The sequence below is a fragment of the Cervus canadensis genome, chromosome 8, assembly GCF_019320065.1.
Source record: "Cervus canadensis isolate Bull #8, Minnesota chromosome 8, ASM1932006v1, whole genome shotgun sequence".
In the NCBI taxonomy this organism is placed as follows: domain Eukaryota; kingdom Metazoa; phylum Chordata; class Mammalia; order Artiodactyla; family Cervidae; genus Cervus; species Cervus canadensis.
The window spans coordinates 33,821,333-33,843,760 of record NC_057393.1 but is presented as its reverse complement, the minus strand read 5'-3'; the positions used below and the strand labels follow the sequence as shown (position 1 = coordinate 33,843,760).

General features: G+C 38.7%; 1 protein-coding gene across 1 annotated transcript in view; it reads right to left on the bottom strand.

Annotated features, from left to right (window-relative positions):
- LOC122446562 (cytochrome P450 2C31-like) overlaps positions 1 to 22,428 on the bottom strand; it is a 142,606-nt gene that overhangs the window by 91,840 nt on the left and 28,338 nt on the right. Inside the window, exons 5-6 of the mRNA XM_043476957.1 lie at positions 2,282 to 2,458; positions 1,186 to 1,327 (exon numbers count right to left, since the gene is read on the bottom strand). Of these exons, the coding sequence (XP_043332892.1) occupies positions 1,186 to 1,327; positions 2,282 to 2,458 (319 nt within the window). The remainder of the gene's footprint in view (positions 1 to 1,185; positions 1,328 to 2,281; positions 2,459 to 22,428) is intronic.

Sequence of the window (22,428 nt, the reverse complement as noted above, 5' to 3'; positions counted from 1 at the left end):
TAGACTGGGCCCCATAGGGGTTTCATAACCAGCTGCCACACCCACCATCACCCAGCAGCTACTCCACAAGAAAAATGTATTGAGTACAAATGGAAGTTGAAAGTTGAGGAAACAATTCTTAGACAAAACGAACTTTAAAAACAAAGACTGTATGGAACAAGAGGGAAAAAAAGGACATTACCTAATGATGAAAGAATCAATCCAACAAGAAGATATAACAGTTATAAATCTACATGCATATGTGCTAAGTTGCTTCAGTCATGTCTGACTCTTTGCAACCCTTTGGACTGTCAGCCACCAGGCTCTTCTCTCCATGAGATTCTCCAGGCAAGAATATTGGAGTGGGTTGCCATGTCCTCCTCCAGGGGATCTTCCCAACCCAGGGAATGAACCCACATCTCTTATGTCTCACATGCATGTTGATAGGTGAGTTCTTTACCACTACCACCCTCTGGGAAGTCCGTAAATATATATACATATAACTGATTCACTCTGTTGTACCACAGAAACTATTACAACATTGTAAGACAATTAAACTCAAAAAAATAAAAATAAAAGGGTCTTAATGAGTCAACGCACAAAACATGATAGTAATGAAAATATTCTCTTAAATGAGGACTGAATTTTAAAAAAAAAAAAAAAAAGGAGGATGAGAAATTACATATGTGAGGAAAAAATTTGTTTGCCCAGAAGGGTGTATTTGAACAGAATTTTTGTGTATAAGTTTTAATTTAAAGAGTGAGGTTTTTTGATGAAGAAAGATTGTGATTTGTTGAGTCAATCCTTCCATTGCAAATGCATCTGAGTAGAATCAACTTTTGACAAAAGTATATTTATCTGGATTTGGAAAGCTTATCAAGCAATATCATTGTAGAGAAGATTCATCACCATCTGAGCCATCATGGAACCCCTACTGCATCTGACCTGAAGCAAATCAAGGATACTCCACCACAGTTGGGAGGACAGTGATCTCTGCCCTCCGTAACTCTGCTGCTGGTTAACTATTTCATTCTCCTTTTTTATTATACTCTAATTTGAATGCAATTCATACAGTGATAGGAAGATGTACTAAGGATGGAAGTTTTTCTAGTACATCTTTTAGGCAGATGAAGAGTAGAAAAGTCATCAGGGTTGCCTGCCAATTTCTAACTGGAATTTCATCCTGTCCATCATCTGTGACATTACCTGTGACTTCTGGGTGCTTCAGCAGGAGCAGCAGTCCATATCTCAGAGTGATGCTTGTTGTCTCTATTCCAGCAGTAAGCTCATCCCATAGAGTGGTGATCAAGTTGTCCATGGTAAACTCAGACTGTTTATTGTGTTTCTCCTAGCAATGATGTATTAGGATTACTTGATAAGTAAAATAAACTTACAAGTAACTTAAAATAATATCATATAACAACATAATTTTTTAAGTTTACTTTTTTGACAAATTAAGCCAAACATTAGAGAATGTTATAGATGAAGGCAAAGTTAGATGAGTTATTAGAATTTCTTCAATTAAAATATAACCAGAGTTAAACTTCCAACAAGTCCTTTCTGATTCCTCACTTTCTCACCCACTGGAGTAAATCAGTTCTTCAGTCATTTCTTTCTAACCTGACTCTTATCAAGTTATCACTGCTACTCACCACCAGTTCAGGCATCTATTGTCTATTTCATCAAATCTAAATTTCTCACTCAGGCCTTCAGAATCACCTATCCTCAAACTGAAACACTATTCCCAAATTCATCAGTCATTAAACCCATGACAGTTCCTCAGTTACTAGCAAGACAATCTCTTTAAAAACTCCACACACTTCATCACTGCACTTATCTTTCCCTGAACAAATTTTGTCATCTCTGCTAATTCTCAAAAGCTACTTCATCTGTTTCCTACTGTCTTTCCAAGAGTAAGCCTTTCTAGATTCCCACCCATTTCTACCTTCTCTCATTTCTTACAACACCCATTCACGGAATTTATCTAATGAAAGAAAATATACTATCTGTCACTTATCTTGAATGTGTGGGCGTGTGTGTGTTTCAATCTGTTCTCAAATAAAGAACCAGCTTTAACATGGTAAATATAAAAACTTCCAAGCAATTTTCAGTGACAATGCAGAAATAATTCAAGACATCCAGTACAGTTTGCACAACAATAGGTTGCACAGGCAATGAATATATCTTTAAGAAGGAGCATTTGTTTTAGTAAACTGATTCCACTGAGAAGAAACAAAGTTATTCCATGCATCACATCACTCCACATACAATGATGAAGTAGCAAATCTGGATCCCATTTTACCTTTTCCATTTTAATCAGGAAGTAATCAATAAAGTCTTGAGGGTTATTGAGGTCCAAGGATTCTTGGTGTTCCTTTATTTTCTCCAAAATAAACTTTCTTTGCTCAGTCATGTTTTTAAATAATGTATTATGACTCCCTGGGAGATAATGTAGTAAAGAGGGGAAAGCATTGTAGAGCTGAAAAATAAAAGAGACAGTCAATTCTTTCAGCAAACATTTACAGGCCCATATTATGGTGCAGACATATTGCTATAAAATGAGTAAATAAAGATGAGTAAGATATGCTTCTTGCACTGGAACCCATTTGGGATTTGAAGGAGAGAGAACTGATAAAATGGCCTGAGTGACAGTATACACAGATTAACAACTAATTTCAAAACCATTCGAAATATTTTCCTACCCATAACTCTGAGGAAATTCAGGATCATACCACATCTTTCCAAATGAGGGTACTGAGGTTCAGAAAGGTTAGTCTACCAGTCTAAGACACAAAACAAGTGACAGAAGTAGAATCCAGTGTTTATCCCAGTTTACACTACACACATGTCTATAGAGAGTCAACTAAAAAGTGTGCAGGGATCATACACTTTTTCTATATTCATTTTTATGAAAATATATTAATAGTTGATACATATTAATTAGTCTCAGGTGTACAAAATGGTGATTCACCATTTACATGCATTACAAATTGATAGCCATGATAAGCCTAGGAATCATCTGTCATCATACAGTTATTGAAATGTTATTGACTCTATTCCTTATGCTGTATATTACATCCCTGTGACTTATTATGTTTATATCTGAAGTTTATACTTCTTAATCCCCTTTACCTATTTCATTCATCCCTCTACTTCTTCCTCTCTGAGGACCACCAGTTTCTTCTCTGTATCTATGAATTTGTTTCTGTTTTATTTTGTTTGTTTTAATTTTTAGATTCTAAATATGAAGTAAACCATATAATATTTGTCTTTGTCTGCCAGACATTCTTCCCTTGGCATATCTTCTAGGACTATCCATGCTGTAAAAATGGCACAATTTCATTTTTTTATATGGCTGAGTAATATTTCTGTGTGTGTCTGTGTGTGTGTATACCACTTCTTCTTTATCCTTTCATCTATTAATGGACACTTAGGTGATTTTGATATCTTACCTATTTCAACAATGCTACAATGAATATAGGGGAGCACATATCTTTTTGGATAAGCTTCTTTTCTTCAGATAAATACCCAGATGTTTTCTAAAGAGAAGTACCCAGTTAAATCCCAGATCATATAGGAGTTCTATTTTTAACTTTTTGAGGAACCTCTATACTGTGTGTCATAATGACTGTTTCAATTTACATTCCTACCAACAGTGCATGAGTGTTCCCTTATCTCCACATCCTCCCAACACTTGTTATTTCTTCTCTTTCTTATAATAGCCATTCTGACTGGTGTGAGGTAAAATCTTACAGTGTTTCTATTTGTATTTTCCTGATAATTTGTGTTTTGAACATCTTTCTGTGTGCCTATGGGCCAACAGTTTGTCCTCTTTGGAAAAAATACCTATTTGAACTTTCTGTCCACTTTTTAATTAAGGTTTTCTTTTGCTGTTGAAGTGTATGAGTTTTTTGTGTATTTGCAAATATAGTCTATTCAGCAGGCAGGCATTTTGTTTTGTTGATAGTTACCCTCACTGTGCAAAAGCTTTTACATTTGACTAGGTCACATTCCTTTATTTTTGCTTTTGTTTCCCTTGCCAAACAAGGCATAACCAAAAAAATATCAACAAGATTAATGTCAAAGAGCACACATCTATGATTACTACTAGAATTTTTATAGTTCTGGTTCTTACATTTAAATCCTTAATCCATCTTGAATTTATTTTTATATGTGGTGTGATAAAGGCATCCACTTTGATTCTTTTGTATGTAACTGTCCAGTTTTCCCAATACCACTGATTGAAGAGGGTGTCTTTTCTACATTCTGTATTCCAGCTTCTTTTGTTGTATATTAATTACCTACTAGGTGTGGGTTCATATCTAGGCTGCCTCTTCAGTTCCATTAATTATGCCTGCTTTTGTGCCAGTACCATATTTCTTTTTCTTTGCTTGCTGTGGCTGGAACTTCCAGTACTATGCTGATTAAAAGTTGGGAGAATGGGCATCCTTGTGTTGTTCCTGATTTCAGAGGAGATACTTTCTGGTTTTCACCATTGAGAATGATGGGAGCTTCTCCTATAGGGGCTTTATTACATTCAGGTATGTTCCCTCTGTATTCACTTTTGAGTTTTTATCATAAATGTATGTTGAATTCAGTCAAAAGGTTTTTTTGCATAACTTTAAAAAATCATATGATTTTTATTTTTCATTTTTAATGTGATGTATCACATAGATTAGGAGAAGGCAGTGGCACCCCACTCCAGTACTCTTGCCTGGAAAGTCCCATGGATAGAGGAGCCTGGTAGGCTGCAGTCCATGGGGTCGCGAAGAGTCGGACACGACTGAGTGACTTCACTTTCATTTTTCACTTTCATGCAGTGGAGAAGGAAATGGCAACCCACTCCATATTCTTTCCTGGAGAATCCCAGGGATGGGGGAGCCTGATGGGCTGCTGTCTATGGGGTCGAACAGAGTTGGACTGAAGTGACTTAGCAGCAGTAGCATCACATAGATTGATTTGCAGACACTGAATCATCTTTGCATCCCCTGAATAAATTTTGCTTATTCATAGATTATAATCCTGTTAATGTATTGCTGATTTTAATTTCATGCAAAGATGAGCACAACAAAAGACAAAAATGTTATGGACCTAAAAGAAGAAGAAGATATTAAGAAGAGGTGGCAACAATAAACAGAAGAACTATACAAAAAAAAAATCTTAATGACCCAGATAACCATGATGGTGTGATCACCTACCTAGAGCCAGACATCTTGGAATGGGAGATCAAGTGAGCGTTAGGAAGAATCACTACAAACAAAACTGGTGGAAGTGATGAAATTCCACTTGAGCTGTTTCAAATCCTAAAAGATGATGCTGTTAAAGTACTGCACTCAATATGCCAGCAAGTTTGGAAAACTCAGCAGCGGCCACAGGACTGGAAAAGGTTAGTTTTCATTCCAACCCCTAAGAAAGGCAATGCCAAATAATGTTCAAACTACCACACAGTTGCACTCATCTCACATGCTGCAAAGTAATGCCCAAAATTCTCCAAGCAACTCTTCAACAGTACGTGAACTGAGAAACTCCAGATGTTCAAGCTGGATTTAGAAAAGACAGAGGAACCAGAGATCAAATTGTCAACATCCATTGGATCACAGAAAAAGCAAGAGAATTCCAGAAAAACATCTACTTCTGCTTCATTGACTACGCCAAAGCCTTTGATTGTGTGGATCACAACAAACTGGAAAATCCTGAAAGAGATGGGAATACCAGACCACCTTACCTGACTCCTGAGAAACCTGTAGGCAGGTCAAGAAGCAACAGTTAAAACTGGACATGGAACAATACACTGGTTACAAATTGGGAAAGGAGTACATCAAGGCTCTATGTCACCCTACTTATTTAACTTATATGCAGAGTACATCATGGGAAATTCTGGGCTGGATGAAGCACAAGCTGGATTCAAGATTGCCTGGAGAAATAGCAATAACTTCAGATATGCAGATGACACCACCCTTATGGCAGAAAGCAAAGAAGAACTAAAGAGCCTCTTGATGAAAGTGAAAGAGGAGTCTCAGACAAGCACTGGGGTGGCTGACCAGAACTGAGGGATATCATCACTTCCACAAGAAAGCTGTCAGAGAGAAGCACCACTGTACACCCAGCACTGGGAAACTTTCCTTGTCATTGACCTGTCTGCTGTCCTCAAACCTGCTTCCTGCCTCTGAGCCCTGCTCTCTGGTGCAGCCCCTCGGCTCAACTGCCTGGTGGCCTGAAGTCTGGGGAAGCCTTCCAACCTGAGAAGTGCAGGGGAACTGGAGGTCACATCCGAAGGTGAAAATGAGAAGGCCATTCTAACTTTTCCCAACATTTCCGGTCATTCCAAAATTGTATAGGAATGCAAGGCTTTCTGTGAACAGGTGAATTTTTTGGACTCTGAACTTGTGATCTTTTCAGAGAGCATCAGAGCGCAACTGATCTTAGAAGACTTGTCTCCCAGCTCCAATGGAGTACATGGAGAAGTCTTAACGCTACTATAAGAATAAGACTGAAAACCAGAGGCAGGAGGCTTAAGTCCGAATCCTAAGAACACGAGAGAATTCCTGACTCCAGAGAACTCCTGACTTCAGGAGTTCATCAAGCGCCTCCATACCTACACTGAAACCAAGGACCACCCAAGGGCCAACAAGTTCCAGAGCAAGACATAACACACAAATTCTTAAGCAACACAGGAACATAGCCCTGACCTTCAATATACAGGCTGCCCAAAGTCACACCAAACCCACTGACATTTCAAAACTCATTACTGGACACTTCATTGCACTCCAGAGAGAAGAAATCCAGCTCCACCCACCAGAACACCAACACGAGCTTCCCTAACCAGGAAACCTTGACAAGCCACCCATCCAACCCCACCCACAGTGAGGAACCTCCACAATAAAGAGGAACCACAAACTGCCATATTACAGAAAGGCCACCCCAAACACAGCAATATAAACAAGATGAAAAGGCAGAGAAATACCCAGCAAGTAAAGGAACAGGATAAATGCCCACCAAACCAAACAAAAGAGGAAGCGATAAGGAATCTACCTGAAAAAGAATTCCCAATAATGATAGTGAAAATGATGCAAAATCTTGAAAACAAATTGGAGTTACAGATAAATAGCCTGGAGACAAGAATTGAGAAGATGCAAGAAAGGCTTAACAAGGACCTAGAAGAAATAAAAAAGAGTCAATATATAATGAACAATGCAATAAATGAGATTAAAAAAAAAAAACACTCTGGAGGGAACCAACAGTAGAATAATGGAGGCAGAAAATAAGATAAGTGAGGTAGAAGATAGAATGGTAGAAATAAATGAAACAGAGAGGAAAAAGAAAAACAAATTAAAAGAAATGAGGACAACCTCAGATACCTCTGGGACAATATTAAATGCCCAACATTCAAATAATAGGAGTCCCAGAAGAATAAGACAAAAAGAAAGGCCATGAGAAAATACTTGAGGAAATAATAGTTGAAAACTTCCCTAAAACAAGGCAGGAAATAATCATCCAAGTCCAGGAAACCCAGAGAGTCCCAAAAAGGATAAACCCAAGGCAAAACACCCCAAGACACATATTAATCAAATTAACAAAGATCAAACACAGAGAACAAATATTAAAAGCAGCAAGGGAAAAACAACAAATAACACACAAGAGGATTCCCATAAGGATAACAGTTGATCTTTCAATAGAAACTCTTCAGGCCAGGAGGGAATGGCAGGACATACTTAAAGTGATGAAAGAAAATAACCTACAGCCCAGATTACTGTACCCAGCAAGGATCTCATTCAGATATGAAGGAGAAATCTAAAGCTTTACAGACAAGTTAAAGCTGAGAGAATTCAGCATCACCAAACCAGTTCTCCAACAAATGCTAAAGGATCTTCTCTAGACAGGAAACACAGAAAGGGTGTATAAACTCAAACCCAAAACAATAAAAGTAAATGGCATCAGGATCATACTTATCAATAATTACCTTAAATGTAAATGGGTTGAATGCCCCAACCAAAAGACAAAGACTGGCTGAATGGATACAAAAACAAGACACCTATATATGTTGTCTAAAAGAGACCCACCTTGAAACAAGGGACACATACAGACTGAAAGTGAAGGGCTAGAAATAGATATTCCATGCAAATAGAGACCAAAATAAAGCAGGAGTAGTGATATCACATAAAATAGATATCACATAAAATAGACTTTGAAATAAAGGCTGTGAAAAGAGACAAAGAAGGACACTACATAATGATTAAAGGATCAATCCAAGAAGAAAATATAACAACTATAAATATATATGCACCCAACAAAGGAGCACTGCAATATGTAAGATCAATGCTAACAAGTATGGAACAGGAAATTAACAACAACACAATAATAGTGGGAGACTTTAATACCCCACTTACTCCTATGGATAGATCATCTAAACAGAAAATTAACAAGGAAACACAAACGTTAAATGATACAATAGACCAGTTAGACCTAATTGATATCTACAGGACATTTCACCCCAAAACAATGAATTTCACCTTTTTCTCAAGTGCACATGGAAACTTCTCCAGGATAGATCACATCCTGGCCGTAAATCTAGCCTTGGTAAATTCAAAAAAATTGAAATCATTCCAAGCATCTTTTCTGACCACAATGCAGTAAGATTAGATCTCAATTACAGGAGAAAAACTATTAAAAATTCAACTATTCAAACTATTAAAAATTCAGCCTCCAACATATGGAGGCTGAACAACATGCTTCTGCATAACCAACAAATCACAGAAGAAACCAAAGAAGAAATCAAAATATGGATAGAAACGAATGAAAATGAAAACACAACAACCCAAAACCTGTGGGACACTGCAAAAGCAGCGCTAAGGGAAAAGTTCATAGCAATACAGGCATACCTCAAGAAACAAGAAAAAAGTCAAATAAACAACCTAATTCTACACATAAAGCACCTAGAAAAGGAAGAAATGAAGAACCCCAGTGTTAGTAGAAGGAAAGATATCTTAAAAATTAGGGCGGAAATAAATGCAAAAGAAACAAAAGAGACCATAGCAAAAATCAACAAAGCCAAAAGGTGGTTCTTTGAGAAGATAAATAAAATAGACAAACCATTAGCCAGACTCATCAAGAAACAAAGGGAGAAAAATCAAATCAATAAAATTAGAAATGAAAATGGAGAAATCACAACAGACAACACAGAAATACAAAGGACCATAAGAGAATACTATCAGAAACTATACACCAATAAAATGGACAACTTGGAAGAAATGGACAAATTCTTAGAAAAGTCCAACTTTCCAAAACTGAATCAGGAACAAATAGAAAATCTTAACAGACCCATCACAAGCAGAGAAATTGCAACTGTAATCAGAAATCTTCCAGCAAACAAAAGCCCAAGACCAGATGGCTTCACAGCTGAATTATACCAAAAATTTAGAGAAGAGCTAACACCTATCCTACTCAAAGTCTTCCAGAAAATTGCAGAGGAAGGTAAACTTCCAAACTCATTCTATAAGGCCACCATCACCCTAATACCAAAATCTGACAAAGATGCCACAAAAAAAGAAAACTACAGGCCAATATCACTGGTGAATATAGATGCAAAAATCCTTCACAAAACTCTAGCAAATAGAATCCAACAACACATTAAAAAGATCATACATCATGACCAAGTGGGCTTTATCCCAGGGATGCAACGATTCTTTAATATCCACAAATCAATCAATGTAATACACCACATTAACAAACTGAAAGATAAAAACCATATGATTATCTCAATAGATGCAGAGAAAGCCTTTGACAAAATTCAACATCCATTTATAATTAAAAAAAAAAAAAAACCTCCAGAAAGCAGGAAGAGAAGGAACATACCTCAACATAATAAAAGCTATATATGGGAGGGGAGGAGCCAAGATGGCAGAGGAATAGGATGGGGAGACCACTTTCTCTCCTACAAATTCATCAAAAGAATAACTGAACGCAGAGCAAATTTCACAAAACAACTTCTGATCGCTAGCTGAGGCCATCAGGCGCCCAGAAAAGCAACCCATTGTCTTCAAAAGGAGGTAGGACAAAATATAAAAGATAAAAACAGAGACAAAAGAGCTAAGGACGGAGATCCGTCCTGGGAAGGGAGTCAATAGAGGAAGTTTCCAGACACCAGGAAACCCTAGCACTGGCAGGTCTGGGGGAAGTGTTTGAATCTCGGAGGGCAACCTGACTGGGAGGGGAACAATAAATAAAACCCACAGATTATGAACCTAAAAGCAACTCCCAGCAGAAAAGTACCCCAGACACCCGCATCTGCCACCAGCAAGTGGGGGCGGAACGGAGAGGAGCAGGCAGCATGGCTTAGGGTAAGGACCGGGCCTGAGTGCCCTGAGGACAATCGGAGGGAGCTTTTGTGAGTTACCAGCTTAAACTGTGGGATAGCAAAAGAGAGAGAGAAAATTAACCGGCCCGAACACACTGCCGGCCGTACAAAGAACAAAGGGACCGAGAAAGTCCAGAGGAGAGCTCGCAGGCTGTGGGCTGGCCCAGCCCTGCCAGAGGCTGGAGGCAGGGGGCAGGGGAAAGGGGCAGGCTCGGCCCCAAGGACTGCATCCCCTACTGCACTGCAAACAGGCCTCCAGTTTCTAATCAAAGACCTTCTGAGATTCTGGATGGTCGACATCCACCGGGAGGGTTGCAGCGAGACAGAGGGCACAGGCACCCGACCGGTGCGGGTGGGGACTGGGGCTGGGGACATGGAGGGCAGAAGGCATACGCACACGACTGGCACCGGCGGAAACTGAGACTGGGACCGAGGAAGGGAGTAGGCGTGCCGCACCCGGGGAGAGTGTGCCCGTCAAGCCCCTGGCTGCCTGAACCTCTCTGACGGGGAAGGCACAAAAAGCAGGCGCAGCTTTTTATTCCGTGCTTTTGTGGAACACCCGAGGGCTGGAACCGCGCGCAGCGCAGGGCACGCTCCATATAGAGCAGCCGGGAGCCTGAGTAGATGGGGGAAAGCAGCGCCAGCCCCGCCCCACAGCAAGACGGAACTAGCAACCTGAATAAGAGACCACCTCTGCCCGCCTGTGTCAGGGCGGAAATTCGGCACTGAAGAGACCAGCAAACAGAAGCCAAATAAACAAAGGGAACCGCTTCAGAAGGGACCGGTGCAACAGATTAAAATCCCTGTACAAAACACCGACTACACTGGAAGGGGCCTGTAGCTAGCGAGACGTGTAAGCTGGAACGAGGAGCTATCTGAAACTGAGCCGAACCCACACTGACCACAACAGCTCCAGAGAAATTCCTAGATATATTATTACTTTTTTTTTTTTTTTAAGTAAGAAAAAAATATTTTTTTTCTTTTTTATTTTTTCTTTTTTATTTTCTTTTAAAATTCCCTATTACTCCCCCATTACTCCTTAACTTTCATTTTCATAGATTTCTACGATTTTTTTAATTAGGAAAAAAATTTTTTTTCTTTTTTTTCTTCTTTTTTTTTCCTTTTGCTCTTCTATTTTCTATTTTTCTTTTTCTCTTCTTTTTAAAGTCCTCTATTACTCCTCTACTACTCCTTAATTTTCATTTTCATTACACTATAACCTTGAAAAAAAAAAAACAGAAGCCCTATTTTTAAACCAAACTTCATATATATTTCTAAAATTTTTTTGTGTTTTTGTTTTTGTTTTTTAATATAGTATCTTTAAGAGTCTAACCTCTACTCTAGATTTTTAATTTTTGTTTTTCAGTATATGATATAAATTGTGAACATTTAAGAATCCAATATTCAGTTCCCATTTTTATTCAGGAGTGTGTTGATTATTCTCTCCCAATCTTGACTCTCTGTTTTCTACCTCAGAACACCTCTATTTCCTCCTTTCCCCTTCTCTTCCCAATCCAATTCTGTGAATCTTTGTGGGTGTCTGGGCTATGGAGAACACTCTGGGATCAGACAACTGCATAGATCTGTCTCTCTCCTCTTGAGTCCCCCTTTTTTCTCCTCCAGCTCATCTCTATCTCCCTCCTCCCCGTCCTCTTCTTCATGGAACTCTGTGAACCTCTCTGGGTGTCCCTAACGGGGGAGAATCTTTTTGCCATTAACCTAGAAGTTTTCTTATCAGTGCTGTATAGTTGGAGAAGTCCTGAGACTACTGGAAGAATAAAACTGAAATCCAGAGGCAGGAGACTTAAGCCCAATACCTGAGAACACCAGAAAACTCCTGACTACATGGAACTTTAAGTAATAAGTGACCGTCCAAAAGCCTCCATACCTACACTGAAACCAACCACCACCCAAGAGCCAATAAGTTTTAGAGCAAGACATACCACGCAAATTCTCCAGCAACACAGGAACATAGTCCTGAACGTCAACATACAGGCTGCCCAAGGTCACACCTAACACATAGACCCATCTCAAAACTCATTACTGGGCACTCCATTGCTCTCCAGAGAGAAGAAATCAAGTTCCACGCACCAGAACACTGACGCAAGCTTCCCTAACCAGGAAACCTTGACAAGCCAATCGTCCAACCCCACCCACTGGGTTAATCCTCCACAATAAAAAGGAACCACAGACCTCCAGAATACAGAAAGCCCACTCCAGACACAGCAATCTAAACAAGATGAAAAGGCAGAGAAATACCCAACAGGTAAAGGAACATGAAAAATGCCCACCAAGTCAAACAAATGAGGAGGAGATAGGGAATCTACCTGAAAAAGCATTTAGAACAATGATAATAAAAATGATACAAAATCTTGAAAACAAAATGGAGTTACAGATAAATAGCCTGGAGACAAAGATTGAAAAGATACAAGAATTGTTTAATAAAGACCTAGAAGAAATAAAAAAGAGTCAATTAAAAATGAACAATGCAATGAATGAGATCAAAAACACTTTGGAGGGAACCAAGAGTAGAATAACGGAGGCAGAAGATAGGATAAGTGAGGTAGAAGATAAAATGGTGGAAATAAATGAAGCAGAGAGGAAAAAAGAAAAAAGGATCAAAAGAAATGAGGACAACCTCAGGGACCTCTGGGACAATGTGAAACGCCCCAACATTCGAATCATAGGAGTTCCAGAAGAAGAAGACAAAAAAGAAAGGCCATGAGAAAATACTCGAGGAGATAATAGCTGAAAACTTCCCTAAAATGGGGAAGGAAATAGCCACCCAAGTCCAAGAAACCCAGAGAGTCCCAAACAGGATAAACCCAAGGCGAAACACCCCAAGACACATATTAATCAAACTAACAAAGATCAAACACAAAGAACAAATATTAAAAAAAAAAAAAAAAAAACAACAAATAACACACAAAGGGATTCCCATAAGGATAACAGCTGACCTATCAATAGAAACCCTCCAGGCCAGAAGGGAATGGCAGGACGTCCTGAAAATAATGAAAGAGAATAACCTACAACCTAGATTACTGTATCCAGCAAGGATCTCATTCAGATATGAAGGAGAACTCAAAAGCTTTACAGATAAGCAAAAGCTGAGAGAATTCAGCACCACCAAACCAGCTCTTCAACAAAAGCTAAAGGATCTTCTCTAGACAGGAAATGCAGAAAGGTTGTATAAACGTGAACCCAAAACAACAAAGTAAATGGCAACGGGACCACACCTATCAATAATTACCCTAAATGTAAATGGGTTGAATGCCCCAACCAAAAGACAAAGATTGGCTGAATGGATACAAAAACAAGACCCCTATATATGCTGTCTACAAGAGACCCACCTCAAAACAAGAGACACATACAGACTAAAAGTGAAGGGCTGGGAAAAAATATTTCATGCAAACGGAGACCAAAAGAAAGCAGGAGTCGCAATACTCATATCAGATAAAATAGACTTTCAAATAAAAGCTGTGAAAAGAGACAAAGAAAGACACTACATAATGATCAAAGGATCAATCCAAGAAGAAGATATAACAATTATAAATATATATGCACCCAACATAGGAGCACCGCAATATGTACGACAAACACTAACGAGTATGAAAGAGGAAATTAATAGTAACACAATAATAGTGGGAGACTTTAATACCCCACTCACAACTATGGATAGATCAACTAAACAGAAAATTAACAAGGAAACACAAACTTTAAATGACACAATGGACCAGCTAGACCTAATTGATATCTATAGGACATTTCACCCCAAAACAATCAACTTCACCTTTTTCTCAAGTGCACACGGAACCTTCTCCAGAATAGATCACATCCTGGGCCATAAATCTAGTCTTGGAAAATTCAAAAAAATTGAAATCATTCCAGTCATCTTTTCTGACCACAGTGCAGTAAGATTAGATCTCAATTACAGGAAAAAAATTGTTAAAAATTCAAACACCTGGAGGCTAAAGAACATGCTTCTGAATAACCAACAAATCATAGAAGAAATCAAAAAAGAAATCAAAATATGTATAGAAATGAATGAAAATGAAAACACAACAACCCAAAACCTATGGGACACTGTAAAAGCAGTGCTAAGGGGAAGGTTCATAGCATTACAGGCTTACATCAAGAAACAAGAAAAAAGCCAAATAAATTAACCTAACTCTTACACCTAAAGCAATTAGGAAGGAAGAAATGAAGAACCCCCGAGGGTTAGCAGAAGGAAAGAAATCTTAAAATTAAGGGCAGAAAAAATAAATGCAATAGAAACTAAAGAGACCATAGCATAAAATCAAAACAAGCTAAAAAGCTGGTTTTTTGAAAAAATAAACAAAATTGACAAACCATTATCAAGACTCATTAAGAAACAAAGAGAGAAGACCAATTAACAAAATTAGAAATGAAAATGGGGAGATCACAACAGACAACACTGAAATACAAAGGATCATAAGAGACTACTACAGCAGCTCTATGCCAATAAAATGGACAACTTGGATGAAATGGACAAATTCTTAGAAAAGTATAACTTTCCAAAACTGAACCAGGAAGAAATAGAAGATCTTAACAGACCCATCACAAGCAAGGAAATCGAAAGTGTAATCAAAAATCTTCCAGCAAACAAAAGCCCAGGACCAGATGGCTTCACAGCTGAATTCTACCAAAAATTTAGAGAGGAGCTAACACCTATCTTACTCAAACTCTTCCAGAAAAATTGCAGATGAAGGTAAGCTTCCAAACTCATTCTATGAGGCCACCATCACCCTAATTCCAAAACCAGACAAAGATGCCACAAAAAAAGAAAACTACAGGCCAATATCACTGATGAACATAGATGCAAAAATCCTTAACAAAATTCTAGCAAACAGAATCCAACAACATATTTAAAAAAAATCATACATCATGACCAAGTGGGCTTTATCCCAGGAATGCAAGGATTCTCAATATCCACAAATCAATCAATGTAATTACACCACAAATTAAACAAATTAAAAGATAAAAACCATATGATTATCTCAATAGATGCAGAGGAAGCCTTTGACAAAATTCAACACCCATTCATGATTAAAACTCTCCAGAAAGCAGGAATAGAAGGAACATACCTCAACATAATAAAAGCTATATATGACAAACCCACAGCAAGCATCACCCTCAATGGTGAAAAATTGAAAGCATTTCCCTGAAATCAGGAACAAGACAAGGGTGCCCACTCTCACCACTACTATTCAACATAGTGTTGGAAGTTTTGGCCACAGCAATCAGAGCAGAAAAAGAAGTAAAAGGAATCCAGATAAGAAAAGAAGAAGTAAAACTCTCACTGTTTGCAGATGACATGATCCTCTATATAGAAAACCCTAAAGACTCTACCAGGAAATTACTAGAGCTAATCAATGAATATAGTAAAGTTGCAGGATATAAAATTAACACACAGAAATCCCTTGCATTCCTATATACTAACCAATGAAAAAACAGGAAAGAGAAATTAAGGAAAACAATACCATTCACCATGGCAACAAAAAGAATAAAATACGTAGGAGTATATCTACCTAAAGAAACAAAAGACCTATACATAGAAAACTATAAAACACTGATGAAAGAAATCAAAGAGGACACAAACAGATGGAGAAACATACCGTGTTCATGGATTGGAAAAATCAATATTGTCAAAATGGCTATTCTACCCAAAGCAGTCTATAGATTCAATGCAATCCCTATCAAGCTACCAACGATATTTTTCACAGAACTAGACCAAAGAATTTCACAATTTGTATGGAAATACAAAAAACTTCGAATAGCCAAAGTAATCTTGAGAAAGAAGAATGGAACTGGAGGAATCAACCTGCCTGACTTCAGACTCTACTACAAAGCCACAGTCATCAAGACAGTATGGTACTGGCACAAAGACAGAAATCTAGATCAATGGAACGAAATAGAAAGCCCAGAGATAAATCCACGAACCTATGGACACCTTATCTTTGACAAAGGAGGCAAGGATATACAATGGAAAAAAGACAACCTCTTTAACAAGTGGTGCTGGGAAAACTGGTCAACCACTTGCAAAAGAATGAAACTAGAACACTTTCTAACACCATACACAAAAATAAACTCAAAATGGATTAAAGATCTAAATGTAAGACCAGAAACTATAAAACTCCTAGAGGAGAACCTAGGCAAAACACTCTCCGACATAAATCACAGCAAGATCCTCTATGACCCACCTCCCAGAATATTGGAAATAAAAGCAAAACTAAACAAATGGGATCTAATGAAACTTAAAAGCTTTTGCACTACAAAAGAAACTATAAGTAAGGTGAAAAGACAGCTGTCAGATTGGGAGAAAATAATAGCAAATGAAGAAACAGACAAAGGATTTATCTCAAAAATATACAAGCAACTCCTGCAGCTCAATTCCAGAAAAATAAATGACCCAATCAAAAAATGGGCCAAAGAACTAAACAGACATTTCTCCAAAGAAGACATACAGATGGCTAACAAACACATGAAAAGATGCTCAACATCACTCATTATCAGAGAAATGCAAATCAAAAACCACAATGAGGTACCATTACACGCCAGTCAGGATGGCTGCTATCCCAAAGTTTACAAGCAATAAATGCTGGAGAGGGTGTGGAGAAAACCCTCTTACACTGTTGGTGGGAATGCAAACTAGTACAGCTGCTATGGAAACAGTGTGGAGATTTCTTAAAAAACTGGAAATAGAACTGCCATATGACCCAGCAATCCCACTGCTGGGCATACACACCGAGGAAACCAGATCTGAAAGAGACACATGCACCCCAATGTTCATTGCAGCACTGTTTATAATAGCCAGGACATGGAAGCAACCTAGATGCCCATCAGCAGACGAATGGATAAGGAAACTGTGGTACATATACACCATGGAATATTACTCAGCCATTAAAAAGAATTCATTTGAATCAGTTCTAATGAGATGGATGAAAGTGGAGCCCATTATACAGAGTGAAGTAAGCCAGAAAGATAAAGAACATTACAGCATACTAACACATATATATGGAATTTAGAAAGATGGTAACGATAACCCTATATGCAAAACAGAAAAAGAGACACAGAAATACAGAATAGACTATTGAACTCTGTGGGAGAATGTGAGGGTGGGATGTTTCAAAAGAATAGCATGTATACTATCTATGGTGAAACAGATCACCAGCCCAGGTGGGATGCATGAGACAAGTGCTCCGGCCTGGTGCACTGGGAAGACCCAGAGGAATCGGGTGGAGAGGGAGGTGGGAGGGGGGATCGGGATGGGGAATACGTGTAAATCTATGGCTGATTCATATCAATGTATGACAAAAACCACTGAAATGTTGTGAAGTAATTAGCCTCCAAATAATAAAAAAATTAAAAAAAAAAAAAAAAAAAAACCTGAATGTGGCCTTTCTCTCTGTTAAAAGAACAAGTTTTCTTAAAATGTTAAACTGCTTTTGACAACAGATTTTAAGCTTCTTGACTTTTTAAGTGATCTGTTCTATATTTGCCTTTGAAATGTTTTATTGTCATTGGCTAAGTGAATAAGTATTGTCTCGCAGTGACCTATGGTTCTATCTGACTAAGAGTTCTAAATCCTTTTGATATTTTTTGACAAAAAATTTCCCACATCAAATTCTAATGAAATCCTTTTGACCTTTAGCTAACTTCAAAGGGCCCCTAAAACATCCCAAAGAGAGATATTAAGCTAATTAGGTTCATTAGGTATGTTAAATTATATGGGAAATATTGTCAAATGAGTAATAAATCTTAAGTTATACTGTATGACAAATGTTACTAATATAGGTATTCTAGAAATTATATGGCATTCCTAAATGTCCTGGTAAAATGTTATCCATCATAATTCTACTTTTATCTGATAGTTGTATGTCATAGCGGTAACCAAGTTACTTTGTCAACTGCATTGTAATCAGATTTAAATGTGTACTCTTAAGTGTTTTACATTATAGACAGTTATGGTTTCACTGTGATGTCTCTGCAAAAATGCTTCCTCTTCAAGAAGATTTATAGAAAGGTTATTGCTGTTCAGTTGCCCAGTCGTGTCTGACTCTTTGAGACCACATGGACTGTAGCACACCAGGCCTCCCTGTTCCTCACCATCTCCCAGCTTTTGCCCAAGTTCATGTTCACTGCATTGGTGTTGCTGTCCAGCCATCTCATTCTCTGATGCCCTCTTCTCCTTATGTCATCAATCTTTCCCAGCATCAAAGACTTTTCCAACGAGTCATCTGTGAGCATCAGATGACCAAAATACCGGAGCTTCAGCTTCAGCATCAGTCCATCCAGTGAATATTCAGGCTTGATTTCCCTTAAGATTGACTGGTTTGAGCTCCTTGCTGCCCAAAGGACTTTCAGGAGTCTTCTCCAGCACCACAGTTCAAAGGCATCAATTCTATGGCGCTCTGCCTTCTTTATGGTCCAGCTCTCACAACCATGCGTGACCAATGGGAAGACCAAAGCCTTGACTATATGGACCTGTGTCGGCAGAGTAATGTCTCTGCTTTCCAACACACCATCTAGGTTTGTCATCACTTTCCTGTCAAGAAGCAAATGTCTTTTAATCTCATGGTTGCAGTCACCAAAATCCAGTGATTTTGGAGCCCAAGAAGAGGAATTCTGTTACTACGTCTACCTTTTTCCCTTCTATTTGCCATGCAGTAATGGGGCTGGATGCCATGATCTTAGTTTTTATATTTAGTCTTAGGTTGGCTCTTTCACTCTCCTTCACCCTCATCAAGAGGTTCTTTGGTTCCTCTTTGCTTTCTGCCATCAGAATGGTATCATCCGAATATCTGAGGTTCTTGATATTTCTCCCAACTATCTTGATTCCATCGTGTCACTCATCCAGCCCAGCATTTCTCATGATGTGCTCAGGCTATAGGTTAAACAAACAGGATGAGAGCAGAAAGCCCAGTCGCACTCCTGTCTCGATCTTGAAACAATCAGTTGTTCTATATAAGGTTCTAACTGTTGCTTCTTGACCCGCATACAGGTTTCTCAGGAGACAGGTAAGATGGTCTGGTATTCCCATCTCTTTAAGAGCTTTCCACAGTTTTTCATGATCCACACAGTCAAAGGCTTTAGTGTAGTCAATGAAACAGAGATAGATGTTTTTCTGAAATTCCCTTGACTTTTGCATAAATACGAAATCTAACTTTCAGACCATAACGCTGAATTCCATAAGAAATTATTGACTCTTAAAGAAAAACCTGATGGCTTCATAAAAAGTTGATTAAAGTATTAGTTACGGAGTGAACTATTGAATATGTTTACAATTTTTATGAGTTTTACCTACTCTTGGGTGAAAGATCTGCCCCAGGGCAGCCAGTAGCAGCAGTGATGCCAGGGCCCATCCACTCCTGGGTGTCCTCCAACCTTGTCTCCAGCCTTTCCCCCATCCCCTTCCCATTGACTCCAGCAGGGGCTTTGCCCCGGCCCCTGGGCAGCATGTTGACTGACACCCAGTAGTCAGTGAAGGTTTACACAGTCAATGAGGACCAGCAGTGGGACAACCAGGGTGCCAGGCATGTCATCCGGCTACATGGAGCAGCTGAAGGACATGTCTCTGCTAGTCAGGGCCTGACAAAATGTGGTCCACTCAAGAAGGGAATGCAAGCCACATCAGTACTCTTGCCTTGAGAACCCCATGAATACAATGAAAAGGCAACAAGATATGACACCAGAAGACGAGCCCCCGAGGTCAGTAGGTGTCCAAAATGGTACTGGCAAAGAGCAAAGAAACAGCTCCACTAAGAATGAAAAGGCTGGGATAAAGCAGAAACATCACTCAGCTGTGGATGTGTCTGGTGGTGAAAAAAAGTCCAATATTATAAAGAACAATTTTGTATGGGAACCTGGAATGTTAGATGCATGAATCAAGATGAATTGAATTGGACGTGGTCAAGCAGGAGACGGCAAGACTAAACATCAACATTTTAGGAATCAGTGAACTAAAATGGATGGAAATGGGCACATTTAAATCAGATAAGCATTATATCTATTACTGCAGGCCAGAATCCTCTAAAAGAAATGCAGTAGCCCTCACAGTTAACAAAAGACTCCAAAATGCAGTACTTGGATGAGATCTCAAAAATGACAGGATAATCTCAGTTCCTTTCCAAGGCAAACCATTCAATATCACACTTACCCAAGTCTATACTCCAATCACTAATGCCAAGGAAGCTGACATTGAATGAAGACATTCTAGAACTAACAACAAAAAAAGATGTTCTTTTCATAATAGGGGATTGGAAGGAAAAAGTAGGAAATCAAGAGATACCTGGAGGAACAGGCAAGTTTGGCCTAGGACTACAAAATAGGCAGGTAAATGGTTAACAGAGTTTTGCCAAGAGAATGCGCTGCTCATAGCAAACACCCTCTTCCAACAACACAAGAGAAGACTCTACACAGAGAAATCACCAGAAAGTCAATATCAAAATCAGATTCATTCTATTCTTTGCAGTTGAAGATGGATACGCTCTATACAGTCAGCAAAAACAAGACCAGGAGCTGACTGTGGCTCAGATGATGAGCTTCTCATTGCAAAATTCAAGCTTAAATTGAAGAAAGTAGGGAAAACCACTAAGCCATTCAGGTATGACCAAAATCAAATCCCTTATGATTATACAATGGAGGTGACAAATAGATTCAAGGGATTAGATCTGGTAGACAGACTGCATGAAGAACTAGGACAGAGGCTCATAACATAGTATTAGAGGTGGTGAGCAAAGCCATCCCCAAGAAAAGGAAATCCAAGAAGGCAAAGTAATTGTCTGAGAAGGCCTTACAAATAGCTGAGAATAGAAGAGAAGCAAAAGGCAAAGGAAAAAGGGAAAAATATATCCAATTGAATGCAGAGTACCAGAGAATAGCAAGGAGAAATAAGAAAGCCTTCTTAAGTGAACAATGCAAAGAAACAGGAAAACAACTGAATGGAAAGATTAGAGATCTCTTCAAGAAAGTTGGAGATACAAAGGGAACATTTCACGCAAAGTTGGGCACAATAAAGGTCAGAAATAAAGGCAAGGGCAAGAATACACAGAAGAACTATACAAAAAAGGTCTTAATGACCCAGATAACCACGATGGTTTGGTCACTCAGCTAGAGCCAGACATCCTGTAGTGTAAAGTCAAGTAGGCCTTAGGAAGCATTACTACAAACAAAGTTGGCAGAGATGATGGAGTTCCAGCAGAGCTAGCTCAAATCCTAAAAGATGATGCTGTTAAAGTGCTGCGCCCAATACACCAGCCAATTTGGTAAACGTGGCAGTGGCCACAGGACTGGAAAATGTCAGTTTTCACTCCAATTCAAAGACAGGCAATGCCAAAGAATATTCATATTACCATACAACTGCACTCATTTCACCTGCTAGCAAGTTTATGCTCAAAATCCTTCAAGGTAGACTTCAACAGTACATGAACCGAGAACTTCCAGATGTACAAGTTGGATTTTGAAAAGTCACAAGAACCAAAGATCAAATTGTCAACATACAACTGGATCATAGAAAAAGCTACGGGATTCATGAAAAACATCTACCTCTGCTCACTGACTACTCTAAAGCCTTTTACTGTGTGGACCACAACAAACTGTAGAAAGGTCTTAAAGAGATAGGAATACCAGACTACCTTACCTGTCTCCTGAGAAACTGGTATGCAGATCGAGAAGCAACAGCTAGATCCAGACATGGAATAATGGACTGGTTCAAAATTGGGAAAAGAGTATGTCAAGGCTGTATAATTTCACCCTGCTTATTTAAATTCTATACTGAGCACAACATGTGAAATGCCAGGCTGGATGTCTCACAAGCTGGAATCAAGATTGCTAGGAGAAATATCAACCTGTGACATGCAGATGATACCACTGTAATGAAAGAAAGCAAAGAGGAACTAAAGATCTTCTTGATGAAAGTGAAAGAGGAAAGTGAAAAAGCTGGCTTAAAACTCAACATTCAAAAACTTAAGATCAAGCATAGGGAGGTGGAAAGGATAATGTAATAAGCATTCATGTACCTATGAACTAGTTTTGATATTTGTTAAGTCTTTGTCAAATTTAATACTTTAGTTTTT